At 42.8% G+C, this 21,794-nt stretch overlaps 2 protein-coding genes across 5 annotated transcripts in view; both read right to left on the bottom strand.

The window, feature by feature from the left end:
- The window catches only part of LOC124065437 (protein argonaute-3), a 34,913-nt gene extending 33,006 nt beyond the window's left edge, over positions 1–1,907 (bottom strand). For 2 of the 3 annotated variants that reach the window (XM_046400837.1, XM_046400839.1), the window contains exon 1: positions 1,105–1,907. In XM_046400837.1, coding sequence (XP_046256793.1) covers positions 1,105–1,123 — 19 coding nt within the window. In that variant the 5' untranslated portion in view covers positions 1,124–1,907. The remainder of the gene's footprint in view (positions 1–1,104) is intronic. The other variant, XM_046400838.1, reaches the window with a different exon arrangement.
- A 328-nt stretch (positions 1,908–2,235) lies between these two features.
- Positions 2,236–20,545, bottom strand: ago1 (argonaute RISC component 1). Of its 2 annotated transcripts, none has more exons than XM_046400840.1 (19): positions 20,052–20,545; positions 16,413–16,599; positions 13,607–13,727; positions 12,563–12,744; positions 11,812–11,948; positions 11,183–11,335; positions 10,925–11,012; positions 10,604–10,751; positions 10,338–10,457; positions 10,099–10,221; positions 9,842–9,975; positions 9,327–9,511; positions 8,957–9,116; positions 8,433–8,523; positions 5,972–6,166; positions 5,695–5,829; positions 5,506–5,607; positions 5,165–5,364; positions 2,236–4,958 (listed from the first exon to the last, which is right to left on the bottom strand). In XM_046400840.1, exons 1-19 carry the CDS (start codon positions 20,074–20,076, stop codon positions 4,850–4,852), a joined length of 2,595 nt encoding a protein of 864 aa, XP_046256796.1. In that variant the 5' UTR covers positions 20,077–20,545; the 3' UTR covers positions 2,236–4,849. The 2 variants fall into 2 exon arrangements, with proteins under 2 accessions (XP_046256796.1, XP_046256797.1); XM_046400841.1 differs by having other exon boundaries at positions 11,201–11,335; positions 20,052–20,544.
- Between the last annotated feature and the right edge of the window lie 1,249 nt (positions 20,546–21,794).

The raw sequence follows: 21,794 nt of genomic DNA, 5'->3' as shown, positions 1-21,794 counted from the left end.
TACTGTAGGTGCTTGGCTACTGGGAAAATACCTTGTGTTCCCTTACCAACGTTTGGAAGTGTCAACACTGAGAGCAGCAGAGAGGCTAATGAGAGCGTAGGCATTAGAGAGGGATCTCCTCTGGAGGAGGGCGGGGTGGTTTAAGAACCAACTGCCGTATCATATGTCACAGGATGATCAAGAGTACCTAGCGTTCAGTTTATGGTCACCTAAGTGGAAAGCTTCCGTTACAGCTGAGACAAAGCCAGCAACCCAGACTGTTTAACTGCCACTATGAACAAGAAAGAAGCAGTTTACTGTACATGGCCAAGGTTGACAAATTATATCACTAGACAGCAATTTGCAAGGTTACATGAGGTCACAGCCGTAGATAAACAAATTCATTAACAAGGTTTTGTAGTTTATTTTTTTAAACAATGTTCCATGTGCCTACTAAGGGCATGGAAAAACAGGTTATATCTTATACTGCTGTATGTGCTGTGGGAAAAGGCTACTGCTAAATTTGCTAAGGTCGGTCTGCGGTCAGTGGGTGACCCAAGACCTGGGGGCCTTGAAATGACAGAAAATAAACTCACTGTCGCAAGATCTCAAGTGACTAGGCATGCTAGGTTTGAGGTTAACGCATCTCATTCTGGACCAGGACCACTAAAATCAAGAAACAATTTGATATCATGACAGTCTTCCCGATAACACAGGGGGAATACCAGGCTTAACCTCAGCACCTGTTCAATGAAGCCCACACACCTGGCGGATGCTGCTCATGAGTTTACAGCGAGACAGAACAAACGTCTCAATATCCTTGGAGAATGACTAATAAGATGACTGTATCAGCCAAATACTGAACTTCTATGCTCGAAAAGTTTTAATTCATTCTCGCAAAACTGAGAGTGTTATTCAGTGAAACCATTTCAACTGTGACTCATGGCAAAATAACAGAAGTGACTCCCTGGTGACAGTTTAACACCTTCAAGCTTCACTCAAGGCTGTCACAGCTCAAACAACCCCATCAACCCCGTGTTTCAACTCTACTACAATCCTCCTGGAAAAGTAACGTCCATTGACATGTACTGTATGAACAAGTCTGCAACTTAGAGAACAGTTTACCTGTAGTTCCGATTTCCATTCATGAGGTCCCTGCCCGGTTCACTACCCGGATCACAGTTGTCAAAGATTTGGGACTCTTCCTCCGTTCAATCCGGTGTCTCCTTCGGCGGTGCGCCGCCTCTGTCGCGCTGAATGGTCAAGTACCCTGGTCTCTTCTAGCTCCACTCCCTGCCGACTGTCAAAAGGGGCACTTTGGTACGGTCGTTTCGCCGGCCGGGGATCTCCGGCGTCCCCGCACACCGCCGTTTGCACACCGTCAACGTATCCAATCGGATTTTACTGCCGCTGCGAAAGCTAACGTTAAGTTACTGGTTGCTGAACGCGACCCCGTAGCAGAGGAAACCTGCTAGTTAGCCAAATTAGCTCGCTAGCCAGGCTTAGGAAAGTGTCTGGAACGGATGAGAGGGGCTGTCAGGATATCATCACAGCGGGGTCATTGAGTCCAAACGAATTCCTACCGATAACTGGACATTAGAAAGGCAACATAAATTCGTATCTACAGCAGAGCGAGCGTCGGTGTAGCTACAGTAATTAGCTAGCTGGCTAGCTCGGCTGTTGGATAGTTGGAATTCTGACAGACGACGGCGACTTTTATCGCGTTAAAAACAGCCGTTGGCACGGCCCCGTTTCCCAAGCACCATATCCTAACGATGCCGTTTTCTACAGTATCAATCCCGGGATGAAAATACAGCTGTCAACACCGAACCGTGTCCACCGATAACTGTCAAGATTTTCTGTCTGCTTGACAGATAACTCTGCGGGGCTTCGGTAAGCCAGCTAAATATGGTGAAGTTGCCTTTCTGACACCGACAGGAAGAGGTGGGCTCTGTGTCACCAGACGTCAGAAGAACCAACTCCGCCTTTACCCAAAGGTAACCCTACGTTTGCAATACTATGAATACATAAACTGATAAAACGTGTCATTTTTTTAGCTTTTCTAACATTAAAATATATGAATCAGAAAGTTTAGTCCTGTATCTCCTCTGCTGTACTGTAAAATGTGTAAACCTGGCTAAGTTTCATTTTCTGTTGATCATTATTCGTTGAGGGTAGATTAAAATAAAATCAAACCAAACAATTCAGTATTACAGTGACAAGCAAGTAAAAAAAAAACAAAAAAAACAATAGGCGTAATAAAAAACAATTTTATTTTCTTTAAAAAATAACCCGCCCCAACAGAGTTCCCATACTATCACATACAGAGCCAAAATAATATGCTTCCATGTCCTTTCATTCAAATCTATTGGGAAGTGCTATGACAAGGACTGTTCTTGATCAGTGGCTTCAATATTGCTTAGTCAGACAGTGAGGCTGTGAGGAGAGGAGTGGACTCTCCGGTGTCCACAAGATGCATTTCCAGGGTGACTGCCATGTCGTCTCCCCCTTCGCAAGGTGCTTTGTGGCTTCAGTTAGTGAAGAACTGCATCTGGTTTCAGTGGTGCTGGGAAATGCCCCTAGACTGATTTTTTTTTTTAAGCACAGAATGAGGGATAAAACACTGACCCCAACTGTGAAAGGCCCGGCAACTGGTGAGCCAAAATACATAACAGGTTAATATTATATATTTATATATACAAATCACCTTGGACATAATGAAGAATCAGTAAAACGGTGTACAAAGGCATATCGATTATGCAAGTTAATAAACATGATTTAAAAATCAAGCTCATCTGATCTCTTATCTTTTGATCCCTTTCAGCTCAAAGGGGCTTTGACCATCAGACAAGATTTGAGGCGCTTAAGGACAACTGAGGTGGAATTTTGAGACAGTCTCCACAGTGCCCTCTTGAGGATACACTCTGACACTAGTCACAATATTCATAATAATAATAATGACAAAGGAAAAAGCAGTCTTTATAACCATTACACAATCGAGGCAAAACGACTGACAGGTAGTGGTGAGCGCGAGGCTCCTACCTCTAAGGAAACCAAAATAAGGTGGCTCAGAATATCCAGTCATAAAAAATAATTACATGCATTTTTTTTTCTCCATAAATCCAGAAAGTGACTCGATGTAAAGGCAGGGCATATTAAGTGGTAGTAATAGTGGCCCACCCTGTCCAATGTAACAATCCCCTATTTGTGCCGCCCATGCACACAGAGCACCAATGGGGACTGGCTAACACAAGCTAGGGGATTGGGGCAGGGGACGCTGCGAGTGTGTGTGATGTTTAAAAATGACAACAGACAAAGGATAGAAGGTGATGATGGAAAGGGGAAGGAGTGATTGTTTATCTTGAAATGAAATAAGGGAACAAGTGCATTTGAAGAGGTTGATCTCTACGTGCTAAGAAAGAGACTGAGAGGGCAGAGATGCGTGTGCTTCTGCTATCCAGGCTACGAGTTGTAAATGCCTGCAGGGGGGGAAGAGCTTTGTGTAAAAATGTGGATAAGGTGTAATTAAGCACACACAAAGTAGTGCGTGGGTGGAAGTTTTGAGCACACTGTGTGGCGTCATCTCCACTGGTACATGTTGGAATGTGCAGAATGATCAGACCAAGGTCGATTGCTGAATGAGAGTTCAGCTTTGCAGCACTTAAGTGATCACAGACTGTATTTGCCTGCATTCAAATCTACAGAGGAGTGTTGACCTCGCCTATTGCCTTAGTTACCTCATAGTTCTGAAAGCTATGTGAGTGTGGGTGTGAAAAGTAGTCTGTGTCAAGCCTCAGGACAGACAAGTCTCACCATTTTGAAGTAAAATAAATCAATGAGTAAATTAAAAAGTGCCTCGTAAATCCTAAAAAAGCAATACAGAAATAAAATATTATCTTCCTGTTTAAGTGCCCCATTTCCATTGGTTGGCATCACTTTTGGCTGGTAAATAATGCTGGTTTAGGTGCATGGGGTGCAAGTATATTTGATACACTCTATGCAAATGGTCCCTCTATTGTTATGCTAAGCTTGCCTCTATAGGCTAAATCTCTAAAGGGACTGGCCAACCAGCACAGAGAGTGTGGCAGGACTTCTCTCCTGTGTCTACAATATGCTACACCTGCTCTTTCTGCCTGCTAATATAAAGACCAGAGGGCTAGCCTCACATGTACTAACAAACTCTTATGTGCAGGACTGGTGGCACCTACATGCTAACACTAAGTGCTAATGTACCATACCTCAGACTCCTCAATGCTGTTTAAAAAAATAACATTATTCAAAAACATTAAAAACATGAATGTAGTTCATGACAACATTAACATGAGAGATGTAAGTGCGCATGCCCAGTACCACCCCTCTGGAGGATTCCCATACTAAGGGGCTTAGAACACTAGCATCTGACATTAGGATGGGTGAAGAGGCAGCATTGTGGTGGCAGTTTAAAAAAAGTTTTTGTCATTTTTTTTTCTCGTCGCCTGCTTTCCTCCCATCCGTATTGCATACTTACATACACAGGAGTGTGAAGGTAGCGTACAATACAATTACATAATAATACCCAAGTTTTAAAAATTCAACATAAAAAGAGCAATAGTCCTGGCAAAGTAAAAACAATAAAATGACAACAATAATAATAATAATAATATTCATAACCTTTTGAGTGCATGAGGCTGCAGAGTCTGTCTGTGTTTTACAGGTGAAGGGCCTTATGTTTCTTGAATTTGGGTGAATCACTGGCAGGTCTGTGGAGTATGCGTGGTGGGCAGTCACTGGGAATAAGGGATGGGGATGAGGTGGTGGTGGTAGTGGGCAATGTGCCCACTCAGGTAGAAATGAGGTGAAAGGGATCGAGGGTGGTGATGGTCAGTGGAGCTCAGGCGAAGTACATGGTCCTCAGGGTGTCATGGTGAATCTGAACAGCTTTGGCCAGCGCCTGGGGGTCCCGTCCATTGCTCTGACCAGAGACATGGCTGCCCTCTCCACTGCAGAGACGACAGGCAGAGAAGTTGCAAAACAAAGGTCAGTGACACTGAAAAATAAATAATAAATCAACAAAGTAGAGAACAAGGTATATGTCACAGTTAATTTAACATTACAAAATGAGGAATGTGTAACTGCTGTGGGTCACAAATACTCATGAGCCATGAAAGTTTGAGAAACCCTGTGTTAAATCTTTCACCGCACTAACCTGTCATGTTCTTTGTCCACCAGATGGTAGCGGGCACGGAAGGCCACAAGTCGAGCATAGTAGGCTGGCGCAGGGATGGAGACTGAGCGGGTACAACGAACGTAAGTGTGGCACAACTGGTAAGTTAGAATCTGCAACTCATCAGCCGTGAAACGATTGTCGTCCCATAAGACGTAGTAATGAGACGGCCGGCTGGTACCCTGGAGACAGACAGAAGGCAAAAAAACAAGATGGAAAAAAAAAGGCTTTATAAAACAACCAGATGCAATACATGGGGTTTTAGGATTCAAGGCATTCAGTCTTACTATAATGCATAAAAACTGTGTTTTTGTTATTATTACCTGTATGCCGGCATGGCTGCACAGGTAGAAGTCAAACTCAAAGGGATGAGTGATGCTGGTGTCCACTGTAGTCCCTGCAGGAATATTCCCACTCTTCCCAATCTATGAACAGAAAACACGCAATGAAACTTATACTGAAACATATGCAATCAATCAAGACAACAGCATCTTAGAAAACATAAAGCTTACCCTTTCAGACTTGTCAGCACAGAAGAGACGGGTGTGGTGGCGTTTCTGCACCACAATATAAGTGATGCCTGGTTGATAGTCTTTCTCCAGCTTGATGCAAGCATCTCTGATGGCCAGGAGCTCGTAGTGGAGAATCTACACCCAAGAGCAATGTTTATTAGCACTCAGGTTGGTAAAATAATAATTTTTACATATTTGTGGACAATCCAGTGGAGTCTAGTATGTCAACCGTCAAAAAAAACTTTCATTATTTCTAACTACCATGATAACATCTTACCTGTGGCAACTGTCCCTCAGGAACTCCATCTCTGTAGAAAATAATCCTGGTGGGCTTGAACCGGGTTGATTTGTAAAACTGAATTAGCAGCTCACGCACCATGTAAGACAAGTCCTCAATGATCTCCTGTCTGGGTCTCTGGACTCGCACTGTGGCACAGTATCTGCTAGGATGAGCATCCATACTGCCTACCACCTGGAAGACAGGAGAGGACCGGAGTGAGTGACTCAAACAGGACAATGTCAGGTGACTTGATTCAAATTGGCAACACACGTATAAACAAAGTGCATCACTGGCTGTTTCATGTTGTTTTAAATGTGGACTAACTCTCAATCTGATTAGTGTCAAAGCATCTTTGAGTAGGGCTCAATAACACTTTTCAATTATTTGAAAATCTGTGCAGTGGTTGTAGCAACATCTGCACTATCATGTTTAAATTTCTGTTACGTATTATTCTTCCGTTGCTGCATTTGGAATAGGAGCTGTGACGATTAGCTGAACAAAAGACTAGATGCTCAATGAATAGTCTTTGGGCTGTTGGTTGGACAACAGATGCATTGTCAAGACATCAAGACATCACTTTAAGCTCTTGGGTAGGTAGGTAGGTAGATAGATAGATGAGCATTTCTGACATTTTATAGACTAAATTAAATCATTAGGAATGATCAGTTTATAAAACATAACAAAGAATCAGATTAAACAACAAAATACTTTCCTGAGAAATAACAAAAACACCTCAGCAGTCTCGTTGTCCTTTCACTGTTATCAGTCATTTGACCCAATGAGAATTTTTGTACATTACTATCCCCTATAGGCTGCCACTGGCAAGTGTGGGGAGTTCAACATCCACCTTTTATCTTCCTTCCCTCAAATCCTGACATTGTGCCACAATTATAATTTTTCACCAGTTTTCTCCTCAGAAAGAGGATCGAGACAAAGCCAGTCTCCTCTCCCATCCTCTGTGTGTGACTCAAGCGTTTGTCATAATTGCTAGGCAACAACGCAGCCAACCACAGCCGAGCTGAGGTCAAGGGCGGACGAGAGTTGACGTCATTTCCTTTTGGAATGTGAGTCAGTGATGAGCCATTTGTTTCCCTTCATCCCTCACTAACTCCTCTCTTACTACTTTTTTTCTTTGTTCAGCCTCATTTATTATGTATCCAAGTCTAAATGAAAAGTCAGATGGTCTGCAGACGTTTCTCAGCATTTACTACTGATTTAGTGCATCGGAACAGAAACAAGGTGGAGCTGGTGAATTGTTCTTATCAGCCAAAATGAATTACAAACCCCACGTTATGAGAGTCCAAGATCATGAATTCATCTCATCAATCCAACAAACATAGTAAGACATACTCGCATATAAGCTAAATGTGATGCCATTTGCTCTACATCTTTACATCTACCTTTTCGTCTGTGTTTAAAATTAAAAGGTGTTAAAACGCCTCTGCCTCAAACACGCTATTTATGGCGGTGGTATTCTTCTCTTTAGCAGCATCGCTATAGCCATGACCCAGTGCCACTGTCACTAAGCAACCACAGCCATGTGCGTTTGCTTTTCTATGACATCTTGAGGTCATTCGCATTATGTATATGCCCTTTTCGTTTTTTGATCTGCCTATAAAAGGAGTGCTCCTGCCAACTCAGCATCTGGACTGCCATCGGGGACACAATGCTCCGGCAATTTGTGTGTAATTTACACACTGCATAACTTTATGAATAGAGTACAAAAAAAATTTCTCAGCCTTTAATGGCTTACTGTGCTGAGGTCAAAGAAAACTACTTCTCTCTTCAACAATAAAGTCAATATTTAAAGGGACAATTCATGCCAAAATCACAACAAATGTCATAAATATAAAGTGTAGTTTCATTCAGGGACTATTTTTTGTCTGTATCACTGCGAGAAAGGCTGAAGTTAACTAAGCTAATGAAAGTTACAGGATGCCATTTAATGTTTATTACATCCACACTGTCAAAAGTGTGATTGAAATCATCCACAAGTAGATGTAAGTTTGCTTTGCTCTTGAAAATAATGAGGATGGAAAAATAGCCCTACAAGTGAGAAATATGTAATTTGGATTTTGGGACGAACGATCACTTTAGATATATAAGATACACAACATGACAAGAAATTTGTTCTGAAGAAAAAAAAAGCTGATTTCTTTGCTTCTATTGTGTGTCTTGGTGTCAGTTTTAGAGTCAAGGTAATCTCGATTTGGATAACCATTATCCATACACTCAGACCAGGTTTTCTGATTCCACTACCTGACAAATAGCAATTAACAGTAGTAATCTCAAACCCAGTCTTTAAATAAAACATCCCGTCAGAAAACTATGAATGGGCTTAACCTGCACGCCCTCACTTTGTGTGACTCACAGGAGTTGCACATTCCCTTCCTTTTCCTGAGATTGTGTTCAAGGTCAACTAGTGTTCTTTAATGAAGGTGTTACTTCTGAGACTTACAGCAGTAATGGAGGGCTTCTTGCCATCTCCAGCAGGGGGGTGCGTGACATCTGCTCCCAGGAAGATAACCGGCTGCTGAAACACTGCTGACCTGAGAGAGCGAAAGGAAAGGAGGAGATGAAAATTACACTCTCTCATAAAGGCAGTGCAGGGTTGCTTTTGGAGAGCTGTATCATCATCACAGACTGAGACGGATCAATATACGGTACGTAGTCCAGCAGGACTACAGGACTTCAGATACTTAAACTGAAATTGTATCATGAATGTTATTGAAATGGGAGCCAAAATAAAAGACAACACAGGGCTAACACTGTTGGTGTTAATACTGCAGGAGTTGATAGATTCCTTCATATAAAAGGTGCGTCTTTTATTACAATATAGGGGGTATGGATCTATTGCTTAACAGTGAAATAAGGAAAAAAATGACATCAATATCCAACAGAAGTATTATTAAAATTCTCATTTTTGTCCTTGTGCTATAAATGTGCTCAGCTAATTCAAAAGTTGCCTGAAGATAATCTCACCGTTGGTGAGGTACCAGGATGTTGTTGATGCCTCCAAGCTTCACATTGATCTTGAGGCAGAGGTTGGAGAGGGTCTGAGGTGATGTCTTCACAACGTTCTTCACCTGGACACACTGCGTGGCCATGCCCAAGAGGGTGTCTCCAACACGCTTCACCTCCGCTACAGGGAACAGATTGGAAAAGGGACATGAGGAACATCATGATGCTTGATGCATGATGCTGTAATGGTAGAGTAGTGGTGGTAGATGTCCCTAGGTGGTTTTGTGATCGAATGACACTTTTTATTTTAGCATGTTCTTTGTCTGTGCAAAAATGCTAACACTCTGATAACAATCAACAGAGTAGAAGAAAAACAAATAACAGAGCCAACCGTAGACAGGAGTTTTTCCTGGCAGAATGACGATGATAAGCTGCAGTCCAGAGTAGGTGTTCTTCAGGTGCCTGAACATGGGCTCCACGCTGTCCGCTCCCTGGGCGTATTTACAGAAACATGGCTGGCCCTGAATTGGCATCCCAGCATCCTTAGAGATCTTACGCAGCTGGTCTGTGAAGTTCCTGAGGGGAAGCCAGAGTAGTTAAGACAAAATTCAGCAGGCTAAGGCTGATATTTCTCATACTGTACTGTTATCTTATCTCATACTGTCCCCTGTCATTAGGAAACATTATTGATTTTATTCTAAAGTAATTAATTACCGGTTTTGAGATACCAAATGTAAGCTAAAGATGACACTGTGGATGCACATGTTTTCTCTTGCTAGTAGGTACATTAAAAGTGAATCTAATGATTTCGCACTATCAAATACACAGCAGCCAAAGCATGTTATGGAGGTATTTATTTAAGGCCCTGCCAAAAAATTCCATCGGTTACTTCTCATTAGTACTTACTTGAGCACTTCTTCTCTGCACTGTTTCTGGGGGGCAAAGCAGGCAATTGCCCACACTTTGATCTCGATACCGTTATAAAACTGCTTCCCTCTCATGTCCCACACTCCCTGGTTAGGGGTAGCTATGGCCCGGTTCTGTGGAAGACAGGACCAGGGGACAGGAAGTTTAAACAAAATCATGTCAGATCTTCAGCAAGTTTATCCCCATCTCTATCTACTGTTATATACTGTTATAATAATGAATGAACCGTGTATTACCCGTCCTCCGTACTGCAGGATAGGTGCTGGAAGCACTCTGCCTGTCACCTCAGCCATATCATCTTTGACCTTGATCCCAAACTCCTGAATGTACGGATCCAGGTTGAAGTTAGCGTTCTTCATCTGTGGAGAGTGAAGGCCATCCATCATAACTCACAGAAATCACAGTCACACAGTCCTATACACAGCTGTTACAGCAGCTGCATGGCCTCCGCCCACCAGTCTTCTCTACAACTCACCAGCCGACTGATCTCCTCTTGTCTGTCGGGCGCAGAGCGAGCAGTGGCTTTGATCATAGTGGAGGTCTGATTATCAGTCAGTTTCTTGATGCATCGTTGACCAGCTACAATGTTACACACCTGGAACGAGAAAATCCAGACTCATTACAGGTCATTCACATGCACTAATCATGTATCTCAGATTAGTCAGGGCATGTGATGCTGGATGAATAAATAATAAACCGAGTTTCTGTGTACAGTTAAATCATCCTTGAGCTCTTCCTCACCTCCAGGGGCAGGTAGGTGTGCTTCTGCTCCTGCCCCACCTGTAGACAGGGCAGGTGGGGGTATTTTAGCTGCAGGTTGTACTTCTGCTTGAAGTACTGAGCCACTGTACATTCTACTGTCTGCCCACTTTCAAGTTGGAGGGGAAACCTAGTAGAAAAGACAAGAAACATGAACTACTATATGATCTGGTAACAAAATTGGAAAGGCCATTTGGTTGAAACAACGGAGTCAAGTTGGGGAAATCCTAATCATGTAATAATATAAATTAATAGTTATCTCATCTTGTCCATAGCAGTCATACGTGGGGTTGGCATACTTACGTCTGGTGGCTGGCAGGTCGTCGGGTGACATTGCATACACGATACTTCCTCTTCATCTGGCCACAGTGGGTCACCTCCACCTTCAGGCCTGTTTAACACGAGCAAACAGATAAAGACGGGCATTAAAGGCATGGTAATTAAAAGTGCTTTTGAAATGCATTTGTCTAGCATCAAGTCAGCAAAGAATCTTTAAGCAGAGTTATAGAGGTGTAAATTTATTTTCAAGATTTTATTGTAGTGTGTTTGAAGAAATCTTGCCTCTGGCCAGAAGCCCACCTTTGATCTCCTTGGTGAAGCGGACCCTTTGCGAGTCGGTGAGAGTCTTGGGCTGCTCGTCGATATTGCGAATGTCCAAAACCTCACACATGAACTCAATTACAGGCTGAGCTTTGTAGAAGGCCGTGGCGGACACTAGAGGGAGACAGAGAGCAGTAATAAATCAATACAAGTCAAATACCAGCTACTCAACAAAAGGTACATGGATGTCCACAACTTTTATGGGTCTATATCATTTGAAGTCATCATTTCAAGCATTCATCAGAGTCAAGTTGATGTTAGAACAAAAGGTAAGTCATATTACCTATATTTATGATCTTGTAATTAGAAATCAGGATCAGAGAGGGTATTCCATGGCATCCCCAGCAAAAATTGGTAACAATTTATTTTCACTAAAGCCCAATCCATAAACAACGAAATGACAGTTTATTTTGGACATAATTTAGTCTTGAGAATTTACCCATGGGTTTCATACACTTTCTTTTACTTTTCACCTTTTCTGCCTCACGGTTTCTGCTTAGTCATGAAATGTCTGTTTAAATAAAAAAAGAAAAAACAAGAGATCACACGCCACGCATTCTCTGGTGGGCATGTCTGCCTCAGTGACTCACCATCAATGTTAAGCATCATCTTCCACATGGCGGGGCGCACAGACTGGTGGAAACCAAACCAGACTTCCCTGCCCCCACCCAGTGGGTGGTAGTATCCTTCAGGTGGGGAGAAAAAAGAGCGGCCCACTGGGGTGTACCTAATTGGAGGAGGTGGGAGGGTGAAAATGATGAATGTGCACAATGACTTCACTGAAATAAAAGCATGACCTCAGCGTGACTTCATGTCCAGTAAAGTTATTGTCTCTAACCATTAAAAAAAACAAGACAGTCTGCATGGACAAACACCTAAGCAGGAGTTTTAAGGAAGAGTGCTGGATTTTCTAGATTTTTTTTCAGAAACAGGAAAAACACTGAACTGATGTCACAAACATCTGTGGCTCTCTTTCGGACCATTTCCAGGTCAGGACTTCCAGTCAGTTATCTTTATTCCACCCGATAAGCATTGTTCAGTGCACACTTTCACACAGGTCTCAGCTAACAAGCACCTTTTGTTTAGTGACTCTGACTCCTGAGGCTATATATGGTCTAATGCAAGTGAATGGAAGAAGCCAATTAACCAGGATAGGCTGCATGGTTATAATGTCAACAAAAAAATGTACCAGGCAAAAACATGACTTTCCAATCTGCTTTTAAGACACACATGTACACAACTCTGATTATCCAAATAAACAGATAATATGACAGGGGTGTCAGTTGCAGTCTGTGTGTTTGTATCTGCACTGGTAAGAGAGAAAGGGTTTTTATGGTGTACCTCATAGAGGCCAGGTGACGCATGGCCACATCCAGGGCTTGAACCGAGTCGAGGGGGACCTGCAGTCGTCCGCTGACCAGAGTCTCCTGCAGCAGGCGCCATGACACTTTGGCCAGCCAACGGATGGACACCTTGAAGATTCGGTCCTTACCTTCACCTGGGATGGTTACCTCGAAATCCACCTAGAGAAACAGAGGACAGAAAAGGAGAGAAGAGGTAAAGGACAATGCAGGAGAAGAACAATAACCAGAAGCTAAATGAAGAAAGACTGTTAGCAAGAAAAACAAATTGTCAGGCTGTGCAGTGTACTGGAAACCCTGTTTCGTAAAGGATTCATTATTCAGGAAGGTATTTCAAATTACAGACTGTGCCTACCACACATCACTTTGAAGAGCGCCAGCTTACAGCCTGATTACCTTTAGCTGGCAGTACAACAACCCAAGAGCTTGCATGGTTTTGCTTTACTAATGCTTTAGCTTCAGTTGCTATATAGTCTCTTTAATATGACTGTATGTCACAGCACATGGGTCTGAACCTGAACCGATAGCGCTCCCAAGTGTGTATGGTAACTATGAAACAACAGCCAGCAGCCCATTAGCTTATCTTGGCATAAAGACCAGAAACAGTGGGACACAGCAAGCCTAACATGGCCTAACAGTCACTGTACAGATATCGGAATAGTATTGTAATGTCTTATCTAACTCTAAAACGAATAAGTGTGTTTTCCAAAATGTCATCATATTTTTAAGATAACAAATACCATAAAGGAAAATTCTTTGCATTCAAATAATCACATACATGTTAGAACTTGACAGTAACAGAGTTCCAAAAAACAGCAGGTGTTTGTGGTTGTTAAGAATACACATATGTGCTCCGCAGGAGATTTAAAAAAATACTACCAGTGCCTTCTATTCAGTGTTTTCCAGATAACCCTTCCTCCCCTTTTGAACAGGGATTAAGACTGATTGATTTTCTGTTCCCTGAGGAGAAATTAGTTGGCGATTACGGCATGATGTGCAACACAAAACCACTGCAAACGTCTACCTTCTCACTCCCGATAGGAAGTGCTAGCACCGTGTAGATGTTCTTCTTGCCGTCGTACACTGGCTTCCTGTCACCAAAGAGCTGGGGCTTGAAGTGTTGCACCATGTACTCCACCACCTCCCTGTAGGAAGCGACACACACACACACACACACACACATTATGGAATCAACATGCACCAGAACAGAAAAAGACCTTGCTCTGCCAATTAAACCCACTGCCTGATCAGGATGCTCTATTGTGTCCAGGAGGGGGAAGCAGTTCACGAAATGATGGAATATTGATCAAGCAGGATACAGCTGGTTGCTGCAATATTTCATGGTCACGGGGCAAGGGGCAAGGACAAAAAGAGTGAGGGTGTGGATATGGGGGACACCTCTCAATGCTCAGTGCCTTGGCCTTCATATATGTGGGGGATGAGGATTTGTCCTGAAAAGAAAAGGTCAAAGGACTCGACCTTTGCAAGCCTCCTTGGAACCTTTGTCTCAAAGTCTAAAAGCAAAGGGGACTGCTGCTCAAAGACCCTCTCTGAATGTTAGGGAGGGTGGTGCTAACACACTCAGATTCTTCTCAGAATTTCAGTTTTTCTGAGCAAACAACTTTGTTTAATTGCAACAACTCACTGATTTGTTCTTTTGTTTCTGTTCCTACTTTCCAAGAGTGTTTTCTGGACAACCTCTTCTATCTATCGAGATCCTCTAGGAATTTGAACAAAAACTTGTTTGTTCAGAATGTTATAGGAGGTCTCTAATGAGTCAAGACTGTTTTGTGATTTCAAATTATTCCCTCCAGGCTTACAGAAAAATAAATCACTGGTCATGAGGAAATGCAAAAAGTTAATTCATTAAAGTCTAAGTAGAATTTTCAGTAATAATGGCTACCTCATGTCTGTATTGTGGCACATTGTTTTTGTCCAGAAAAAAAAAAAAGGTTTTCTAGATTGAAGGACAGATTCTCACCATTTTAACCACATATCTAACGACTACTGAAGGTTATCCAAAGGCCCAAGACTATTGGTGAGACACACTGGGACAGTGACACAGATTGGGCTACTGACATAAGACATAAAAGACAAAAAGCTAGCTTATGCATTGCATTTCTTCTTCTAGCCTGTCCCTGAAACCCGACACATGAATCCACACATAAAAGACGACTGTGAAACATGATAGCCAATCATGCCTTGCTGTCACAGTCACAAATGTTACACTAAAAGTTTTGTAGTATTGAAGGGTAGTGAAAGCAGAGACAGCTAGGGAAAATGGATAAATTCTCCTGCATCACACATGATGAAACAAAGTATTGTGTGGTATGTTGCCCTTTCTCCTCAAAGGCAGAAAAGACAGTCTATTTGTCAAGGAACTGGCTCTCTGGAGAGATATGACTAAAGTCGGCAAGGCAGACAGACAGCATTTTCCCCCATGAATTTTGTAATTTATGTTTACGTACTGTTTGATGCTTGGGTTAAAGTAATAAACATGCAAATCACAATCATGGCAGCTCTTTTTGGTTCTAATTTGTTACATCTGAAAAGACTAGGACTGGGATTAATAGCTTTCAATAAAAAAAATAAAAAAAAAAGTTAATATTGAACATAACTACAGCAATCCACGTTATCCTGTGTTTGTACTGAGTAAACCAAAAGGAGATTCCTCACTCATAAATAGAATACCGAACAACTATACTCTTAGTCAATAAACTTCTTTTAACACAAGCAATAACAAACTGCCTCATTCTGCTCCTGTGTGATACCATCAGGTTGATGTGCATTTCAGTCCAATAATATCCTCGTAAATCAATGTGTTCCCTCGTATCAGTGACTCCACTCAGATTTTAACAACCATTTTTATTCAAGTAAACAGTTCAACTATTGAATGAAAGAGCTTAGACACTAGCCAAGCAGAAAGGGTCAGTTAAGTTGGATTCACTTTTGACTCCACCATCTGTCCAGTCCAGTCACTCTGGCACAGCTACTGTTGGGAAAGAAATCTTCCGATTGCTTAATGTGAGCCGAAACCAAAACCCATGCATGCTCAGTGTTTAATTTGTGCCAGATTCGGGACAGATGCGAGCACATTTCTCACACAGTTCTTTGTTCTTCAAGGCCTGACAAGGAGGGGAATCAGGTATGACCTTCATATAGGCATTGCCTTCGATATAAAGCAAAGCAAAGCTTATAATATAATCTGAAGATGGCAAAATACTTTTATTGCACCATAACCAAGTCATTATGACCCTAATAATTTGAGTAAGTTACAATAAACATCCACTTACACTGCATCCCAAACAAGTATTTGTTCTCCTACATGACGGCGCTGCATGGTGCAAACATAATCAGTCGTATTAAATCTAGTAAGATCAGTCTCAGTAAGGCACATTTGAGAACTGAAGAGCTCTGCTTTAGCTGCAACTGATTTTTTTTTATTATTTTCCCCAAACCAAAACACGGTAATCAACCTGGAATAAGAAACAGTAGTTACAGAGAATTATGTTTAAACCTCATTTGCATTGCTCATGTTGAAAGTAGCTGTTACTGCTGCCTCCTGAAAGACTGACAACACCGTGATTACAAGCGACTGTTGGGCTTTCATTATCCAATTTCAAACTGTTCCACACTGCAGGCAGTTCAGCTGCTTGTTGACTTCTTAAAATGCATGCCTTGCTGCCAGATCTTAATAGCTGTTTATGACACATGACAATTGACAGGCTGATCTTTCAGATTAAAGTGAGGCATCACAGACAAGAAGTACAAGAAACACCGCAACTACGATCATATGAAGTTCAAATCACAGTCCTCACGTGAACTATTACCTGTTGACTCTCCGTGGGCACTTGTCGGGTTTAATGTCCACCTCATAGTGATAGACATCCATCTTTGGGATCTCCACCTCGAAGTAATTGGCCAGCAGCTTGATGGGCTTGCCCACGGTTCCCATGCCTGGCCGACGGGGCGCATGAAACACCTGCTGCAGGGGTGGGGGGAAGACCCCCATGGGCACTGGAGAGAAACAGGAAAGGGAGCCATCAATAAGGACAGGTGACAGAGAAGAGGAGGTTCACAGCAAAGACAGTAAGAATGAAGAAGTGGATGAAGTGGATGTGCACAAAACAACAGCACAGAAATGGAACAACTCAAAGCAGAGGGAGGGCAATGGCAAAGGAGGCACACAAGAGGTAAAGAACGGTCAAGTGAGGAGGTGGAAAAGGAAGTGGCTATGAGCAGCAGAGGGCAGCGTAAAGGGGTGGGAAATGTAGCATAAGCCGGGAAGGAAGCGTAGGCAGAGGCCAAAAGGACGTGACAGGTGGAAACTAGAGTGATGGGCAGGGAGACAGGAAGAGGAAAGGTAGGAAGAGAGAGAAACAGTGAGAATGAAACAGCAAAATGTGCAACTGAGGGCAGGGAAAGGGAGAGAAGTATGTTACATAAGTAGACAGAAAAGGGGTGATGGAGAAGGATATTTAGAAGGCATAAAGAAGAGCAGGGGGAGCAAGCAGATTAGGTCAACAGGGGAGGCAAGGGAGAGAAGGGGGAGGACAATGGAGAACTTATGGAGTGGGAAGAAAAGAAATGGTTCCTTATGTAACAAGGTGTGATTTCTCAAGATGTTTGTAATTCAGGTCCTGTTCGTTTATAACATGAACTTCTGTTTTGTTAAGCTTCTGATCACATCCCTTTCACACAGATCAAACAAAAATGACAAACATGCTGGTTCCAGCTCAAGTTTAAGGGCTTTCAGTTCTCTCTGTTGTAAATTGGGGTTTTGGAATGCTAAGAGCTAAGAAGAGAACAGCATTTGCCACAATTATTTGCCATTTTATAGAAAAATGATCAATGAAGTGAGAAAATAATTAACAGATTATACTGATAATAATAAAATAATGATTACTCGCAGCTCTAAGTGTATTTTGTACTTATTCTCACTGATTCTGTTCATCCAACACACACTTCAGGTGTCAGCCCACAGAACACAACTTAAACCTCACTGATTAAGGACTATCAGCGTCCAAACTAGCATATTGTTTTAAAAACTAGTCTGAGCCAGTCTGGAGGTCTAATACAGAGGGGATCCTAGACTGGGTGCTATATATGAGGCTTGCTGTGACTCCTGCCTGAGAGGGGCCCAGTACCTTAACCTCTTGGTCCCCAGAGACCAGCCCTCCTCCACCACAACAAAGACCCCAGCTGCCCTGCTCCTCCGTCTCACACACTCTCTCTCTCTCTCTCACACACACACACAAATACAGGGGTGTATGATGGAGGGAGTGCCCTTGCTACGGCGAACACACACACAAACACAGGGGGCCCCCTCTACATTCCCAGCCTCACCATGGAGACACCAGGGCAACACAGCATTGTCATGGATATCAGGGGACGTGTGTGTGTGTGTGTGTGTGTGTGTGTGTAGGGCTGTTGGAGGAGATGGGGAGGAGGCAGGGTGCCGCTGTGGTCATGCTGAAGAGACCTTGGCCTTTTTGGTCCTGTAATGAACATGTTCCCACATTTGGCCAAGGAGACTAAGTATCCTGAGCTGGAAAAGCCCTGCTTTAAATAGCCTGAGTCAAACATAACACTCGATCATATGTTCACTAAATCTTCAGAAAATACCACACTGATGGGAAGAGTAATTTTAGCCATATACAACAGAGTAAGATGTTCTGGTTGGTGTTGGTGTGTGTGTGTGAGTGTTTGAATCACACTTCACTAAAACACATCTGAAAAACATCATAAACACAGACATCAGACATGTGTTGACCACACACACTGTGTGCAAGAAAGCATGTATGTTTTGTGGATTTGCAAGTGCGTTGTGTTTGCTGCACACTCACACAAGGACACACACTTCACCCTCGTGCCAGTGAAGGCAGATGGTGAGAAGAGGAGCCAGCACTCTCACATATCCCAAGACAATAGCAGTCTTTCCTGGGCGGTAAGACTTAAAGCAGAGCTTTGGTGCTGCATCACAACATGAAGACACTCACTACTAACCGTCTACAATGACATAACACAAAATGAACCCCAGTCGCAAGGGAAGGTCTACTTTAAAGTTATAACTAGGGAAAATATGTACATTTTGTGCATTTTGGTTCATTAATTGCCTCGGCTATGGCTCAAAGGCAAGACTTAAAAATCTCAAAATAAGGAACAGTAACCGATGTTTACTCCCCTTCCCTCAATGGGAGATCACAGGACAGTGCATGAATGAGAAGGAACAGACAATTATGCATCAACTATTTTGGACAAACTAGTTGGCTCCCTGAACTGGCTGTTGACCATGAGCTAAGCATGGCAATCAGCTCAATCTTGGAAAATGGCACATTGAATAATCACACTTCAAACACAAAAGCAGACTTTGAGATGAGGGGGCCCTAGGGGCCCTTCAACCATCCTAAAAAATAAAAACAAGCCTATCCAACTGAATTCAAGGTTTAGTCTCTAGAATGACAATATAATTTAAATCTCAGGCCTGCGTGTGCAAATTAAAACAGTCTGAATATATCCAAAGTTGATTAAGATGTAATTAACAGGGTGTGCGACAGCATCTAATATAAACCCTGACTAGTAAAAGTACATATTATAAAAACCAGGGTTCAAAAATTTCCACAATAGATGGACTTCATACCTGGGCATAATGCCTAACACTCCCCTAGTTTGTGTTCTAATTGGCTGCGTCTACACCTCAGTGTCATCCAAGAAAACTGCCAAATAAAGATCATAACTGGCACTGATGAGCACTAGCCATAAATCTGAATGTGAAGCATGTAGAGCAACACCCCACATACAAATGCAATGCAATGTACGTTCTTGTTGGTTGTTCCAAGTCTCAAAAACAGGTTACGTCAAACTCTAACAGCAGGTGAGCAGATACCAAACCTAAGATTGTTTATGGTTCCATGGAACTGAATAATTCATCAGCAGATGATAGGCCTGTGCCCGTGTCCCTTGTGTGCGTGTATGTTAGCGCTCTTTAACAACCTGAGAAGTGTGAGCAACCGTAACCTGCCAGGGAAAAGCGAGTCTGCTGAGCTGGGTGTGTGGGGTGCAGCCAGCTGCTGCTGTGCGTAGCTGCTGCTGCTGCTTGAAGGCGGGCTTCACCTCGTCCCTCCTCAGAGAGATTCCCACGACCTCCCTGCCCCTGCGCATGGCTGAGGATATTGTCAGTGCTCCAAAGGGCTTGTCTATAGCTATAAATCTGGATAAAGAATAAGGTTCTCTGCGAAGTGTTGTGCGTGCAGAGTGCAAGAGAGCCCCCTCCATCTCCCACTCCCTCTTCTGTAAACGTTGCGATGCAACAGACGAGGTTGTCACCAAGCCTCCTTGTACATCCCCCCCTGACGCTAAAGGCCAGGCTACGGTTCCCCGTTTTTTCCAACTGTACACTATATCAGCAGAAATAACTCGGTTCTGTGCACCGATAGCACGTTAAACCGCCAAAGTAAGAATAAACATACCAGCGCCAGACGGTCCCGGCTCCATCCCATTCACTTAGCCGCGCGGGTACAAGCTAGCTAGTCCGGGGTGCTGTGGCCAAACCGCGGGCCCCTTCAGGCTGGAAGCGTCTCAGACTTCCAGCCCCCTCCTCTCGGCGTGTAGTCTTCTTTTTCCTCGGTGTACCCCCGCCCCCTGCCCCTACCAGAACCCCCCAGACCTGCAGAGGAGTTGAGGCTAACGGCGATAGCTGCCAGTTGCCTGTCTGCCCGTTGACCCTGGAGCTAGTAACGGCAGAGCTGGAGGGAGATACCGTCTTATTTCTAACCACTCTTCCGTAGTGGGGCAGTGTGGTCCCTCCCAGCGCCGTGATTTCGCCGATTGTCCGCAGCGCTGGGATTTCGTGTCAGTCTGTTGTGCTCCTGCTCACCCTTCAAGCAGGATTCTCCAGCGGAACAAAAAAGGCCAGCCCCTCACCCCCGAAAAATCCGAAACTTCTTCTTGGCCATTAAAAAGTGCAAAGGAACAGTTGATGAACTTGCTGTCACACCCCAGAGGTTGAAGATGGAACTACACTGCAGATATGCAAATATGGACGAGCGTCAGAACAGATTTGTTGTGACCCAGTGAGATCAAAACTTGACAAAGAAACCAGTCATTATGAAATTAATAATCATAGAGTGATTACGCACAAAATATATAGATTCTTGTGTATTATTACACGTGTTTTATTTTTGGCACATAGAGTTTCTTCTTCTTCTCTTACTAGTATGTTTCATGATTATTTTATTTTTCTTTCTTTATTGATAAAATCAAACTCTAGTTGTCTTTGTTTTATCTGTTTTTTCGGTTGTGAGATCTTTGATGAGCCTATTTGTTTGCTTTTGTTTGTTTGGTGGGTTATCACTAACACATGCCGTACAACCGTCATTTCATGATGATTAATGGTTAATTACAAACTTGTGTTTTGAGACCAAGGGACTGCAAAGCTCTTGTCATCCATAGGTGTTAAGCTGTATTTTTCTTTGGTAGTTATCCAACAGAACCTTCACGGGGTACATTCGCAAAGTTAATCGGTGCCATCCGTTTTTCCGTTTATATGCTCCCATTACATCTCGTTACCCAAAAACAGAAGCTTTATTGTGTTTCTGTTGTTATTCTAATGACATGATTAGTCGTGAACTTAATGATCACAGCGGGGTGCCTCGTTCAAGTCAACTGATATGACTTGAACGAGGATGTGATGTAATGGGTGATTGAGAACTGTACACGCAGCATTTCACCTCTCCTCTTACTCCTTATTGTAAAACTGAGCTTCAAATTGAAATGGCAGTTCATAGTAATGAGCTGAGATTCAAAAATGCGCCGGATTGTTGCACAGAAGAATTACACATAAACATAGAGTCGCTCATAATATTTAAGAGGTGGTTATAGATGAAACTATACCCAGCAGAATATAAAGTAGCTGAACCTATCCTACCCTCAACTAGCTAACATTTAATTGGTATCAATGACTCACGGGAGCAGTTTTTCAGCATTAGGAGTACTTTCACTATTGATACTTTTAATGCATTTTGCTAAAAATGCTTCTGCACTTTTTCTTAGTAAGTGGTAAGTTACTAAAAAAGGACTTATTTTTATTTATTTAAGTATTTGAGAAAGTCACCGCTTTACTTATACTATACTGATTCTAATTTAAGTCACTGGTGTCATTTTTGGTCAAAAAACTGAGTCAAATCCATCTACGCAGGGTCCATCCACATACT

This window comes from Scatophagus argus, chromosome 9 (genome assembly GCF_020382885.2).
Source record: "Scatophagus argus isolate fScaArg1 chromosome 9, fScaArg1.pri, whole genome shotgun sequence".
Taxonomy (NCBI): domain Eukaryota; kingdom Metazoa; phylum Chordata; class Actinopteri; family Scatophagidae; genus Scatophagus; species Scatophagus argus.
Note: the sequence above shows the minus strand (reverse complement) of the source record. Positions and strands in the feature narration are given on the sequence as shown.